Raw genomic sequence first — 3,983 nt, 5'->3', positions numbered from 1 at the left:
AGGAATTTGTGTAACTTAGAATGTCAGTGACTTAGAAGAGAGCATGCCTGATGGGCTGGTGCATGAGGAGGGGTGTGGCATCGAATGCTGTTTTTCCTGGATGAAATAGAGCTCAATTGCTTGTCCGTTAAGTTGTCTGTGGCTTAATGCCCCGGGCCAGCCTGAAGAAACTGAAACAGGAAGGCTTCAGGTAGCTTTTGTAGCCCTACATCTCCCTGATGGTCATCATAGTCTGCCCCATGGGGTCAAAGATCTGTAAGCCTCTTTGTCTTGTGCCTTTTGCCACCTTGAGGTACATCAGCTCCAAAGAAGAGACTTTCTCAGACATTGCTCTGTATTGTTGCCTTTTTGAAAAATGTCAGCTCTGGCTTTAACTGTGTCCATCTATCTTCTCGCCAGTCTCCCTGAAAAATGTTCATGAGGCTTGTTATTTTCCATAGTCTGAACTTCCCCTGTGTTTTAGGTTGGCTTTTGATGGATGGTAGCCAAGATCTCCGTGGTTGCTAGTCCCCACGGAGTGGAGTGCAGGTGTCCATGTGAGCCCTGTAGGCCAGAGTGTCAGAGCAGCACAAACTTTCTTGTGGGTAACTGCAGAGATACTTTTTTTCTGGAGCTCACTGAACGAAACTGTCTCAACTTTTAGTCAGGCTTTCCCTGCCCCAGTTTGTCCACATCCAGCAAATTTGTTGTCCGTACTACCATGTGAGCTGTCATTGGCCCCAACACTATTTTGTTTTCTTCTTTTACTTCTGAAAGTAGGCTCTTGTGGGCTTGAAAGCCTTCTGGGAGCCACCTTTGTTAATTTCTTTGTAAAGATTTTTGGAGCACAGTCAAAGGATTCAGAAGTAAGGGCAGTTGAAAGGAAGTGTAGGAGCACTATGCTTACCAACTCTAACTGTGGAATCAGTGATATTTGAACCACATGATGTTTAGAATGGCTTTTTTATTTTCTTTACTCTTTGCTTTGTTTCAGAACTGAAGCAAAATCTTCCCTGTACTTGCATTTATTGGACAGGAAGCTGATTTAAGGAGAGAAACAGAAAGGTCTTTATTCCCTGTGGAAGGAGAAGCAAGATTTATATGCTTTGAAAAGGTATGTGTTAGAAGGTTTACTTGATTAAAAATTCCAGTAGTCATCATTGCTCATTTGCATTAAGGTACTGTTTCTCAAGAACTGTCACTTCCTGCTGTTCACCACGGAAATTTTCTGTAGCTTTCTCTTTTCAAGGGGAAAGCTAACCTGTCCTTGTTCCAAATGTTCAGCCTTTGAAAATAACATCCCCTTAATCATTAGACTGTGTGTCTAAAGAAACACATAGTAGCTGTGCAACTGCAGTTACAGTACTGTAAAGCAAATTCTGTCTCTTCATCAGCATTCAACAGCAGCAAACTTGATTAGGCTCTGTAATCCATAGTGCAGGTACTACAAAACAGGAGATACAGGACAGTATACAATAAAGGCTGAGTAGCAAATTCAGCAGTAAAAATTACAGTGCAGCTATTCTTGCTGTGTTTTTTTTCTTCTTTTGATTTGTATATTTTCATGTTCACAGATCTCCCGTAGTTTGCCACCACTTAATACTAACAACTCATCTGCTTGAGGAGATTCTGTTGTAATGTATCCAGTGGCTGTTCCTGCACCAGGAGGTGAAGGAAATAATGGACAACATGGGAAACTTATTTTTTTCCTTTTTGTTTTTGGAGCTGTGTTGCTCTGTGCTGGATTCCTGCTTTCAGTGTTTATTCTCCAGTCATGTCCATCTGGAACCTTCAGTGACTGTAACGAGGTCCTTAAGGCTGCTGGGCCAGTTCTGGCTGTAGCTGGACTGGGGTGTGTTTTACTGGCACGGTCAAGAGCCAGGATGTACATAAGACAAAGACAATTGCAAAATGAGCAGGTGTACAGCCTTGTTTTTTGTCGTGGGAGCTGCCAGTTTGCCCAGTTTCTCATATTTGGATTTCTGTTTTTAACTAGTGGAATGCTAATCAGCATCCTGGGCATTTGGGTTCCTGGTTGCAGCCCTGGCTGGCATACCATACAGCTCAACCACACCAGCAGTTCTGACGTGGACCTCCAGGGCTGTGGATTCCTGTCACTTCAGATAATGGGACCTTTGATTGTGCTCACTGGGTTGTGTTTCTTTGTGATAGCTCATGTTAAAAAGAAACAAAACTTAAATCTCAGCCAAGAATCTTGTGAAATTGAAGAACATCCTCAGAGCCCTGACTCTTTTCAGGTTACAGTAGGTGAGTAAATTATTTTGGATCTTTACGTTTGAGAGTTAGTAGGAAGGGTTTTTTCTGCAATTTATTTACCTCTGAGTGTTACCTATTTGAGTCCTAAGCATGTCAGTTCAGGCTAGCCAAAACAGAAATGTTGCTTTGTCTCATATGTTTTCTATATGGTCTGTTGACTTGCCTGTCTCACAAAGGCAAAACCTCTCCTTTGGCATAAAAAGAATGGTCAGATTGTAGAAGAAGCCACATAATCTGACACAAATGAGTCCAATTCAACTTCCTCTTTCAAAGAGTGTAGCTGACACTGCAGGTCACAGGTCTAATGACTTCTATGACAGCATTTGAGATTTACTTTAGCCTTGAGCTCTGACTCCTTAAGCAGATGATTCATAACCAGTGTATTGTATTTTTTTAATCATGGTCATGTCTTCCATCAGGCAGAAATGTCATTGCAAGATGTCATTTGCATAGTATTTGGTAAAATGTGTTTTAACAGGGAATGCTACCCTACATATTGCATTGGTTTTAATGCCTGGTGTATAAATTCTATGCATAGGTTGTTCTGATAACTCTCTCAGAAAGGGTTAATGAATCAGTCATGATATTGCTGGTCATCTGACTGACTAGGCTTGAAATTCATTGTGAAATTCAAGCCAATGTGTAACCTGGTGTCCCTCAGGAAACAGGAAGGTTTGAAGCCAGTTTTCTAGCCGCCAGGATAAGTCAAAGAGTTGTAGAAAGGAATTCAGATTGTCTTCAAAGGCAAGAAAGCAAAATTGTTCTTCAGTCAGGAAAAGTAAAACTGAAAGGCTGAAGGCTGAGGTCTGGTTGGCATTGTAATGTTGTGGGACAGTGGTGACTTAGCTAGAAAACAGCCCTCACCTCCCTCAACAGTTTTAATGCTCCCTGAACTGTCCCTGCACACACATTACAAAGGAACAGAAAGTGCCAGGTAGCTATGAATGTTAATATAAGATATGCCAGCTCAGTGATTTATACAGAATTTCTGGTTAAAAAAAAGTTTTAAACTCCTCTATTACAAAGTTGAAATTGGCAGATATACTGCACAATGTACTTAATAGTGAATAATGCATCAATAGTCATGATTAGTGTGCCTTGAGCTAAAAGTAATTTAGTAGAGAAACAGTCAAGGCACACAAAGTCATTATCAGAACCCCATGGAGAAACTTAGACTGACCTATTTGGCCAATGTGAGCAAAACAAAATACTTGCCTACCCTTAAAGTGAGCCAGCACTGTGTGCTTTTTACTTCAGTTTCTGAAGACAGACAAGTGTTTGTCTCTTAGCTAGATGGAACACTTCCCCTTCTGAGCTGTGTTTTCTAAGTGAAACCTTTCATTTATGAATATGCTGAGTCTTTCTTTTGGGATTATTTTGATTTTGAATGTACCTCCAATGTACTCTAACAGCCCAGAATAGAACAATTCTGTATGTGGTGGTATTGCACTTCATCTTAAAAGGTAGGCCAGTACAAATTCTGTCCTTCCAAAGGCAGGAAATACTCTAGGATACTGTTAGAATAAAGAGTGGTGCTCAGGTTTTTTTGACGGTAGTAATCATGGGATTATTTTTTTTCCCTAGGTGATGCTGTAATGGTATTCCCACCCCCACCCCCTCCTTATTTTGCTGACCCTATGTCACCAATTGTGACACATTGTCTTATGTCAAGTGTTTTGCCTACAAGCGAAAGTCCTCCACCGTACCACTCTATCTTCAGTGGCAGG

General features: G+C 41.1%; 1 protein-coding gene across 1 annotated transcript; it reads left to right on the top strand.

Moving 5' to 3' along the window:
- Positions 1-1,560: 1,560 nt before the first annotated feature.
- TMEM171 (transmembrane protein 171) lies at positions 1,561-3,978 on the top strand (the record flags this gene model as incomplete). The annotated part of the gene is made up of 2 exons (XM_009069791.1): positions 1,561-2,247; positions 3,841-3,978. Coding segments are annotated over exons 1-2 (769 nt in total), but the record flags the coding sequence as incomplete, so codon positions are not given.
- Between the last annotated feature and the right edge of the window lie 5 nt (positions 3,979-3,983).

Source organism: Acanthisitta chloris, unplaced genomic scaffold (assembly GCF_000695815.1).
Source record: "Acanthisitta chloris isolate BGI_N310 unplaced genomic scaffold, ASM69581v1 scaffold31642, whole genome shotgun sequence".
In the NCBI taxonomy this organism is placed as follows: domain Eukaryota; kingdom Metazoa; phylum Chordata; class Aves; order Passeriformes; family Acanthisittidae; genus Acanthisitta; species Acanthisitta chloris.
The sequence above is the reverse complement of the archived record's forward strand: the minus strand, read 5'-3'. Positions and strand labels throughout refer to the sequence as shown.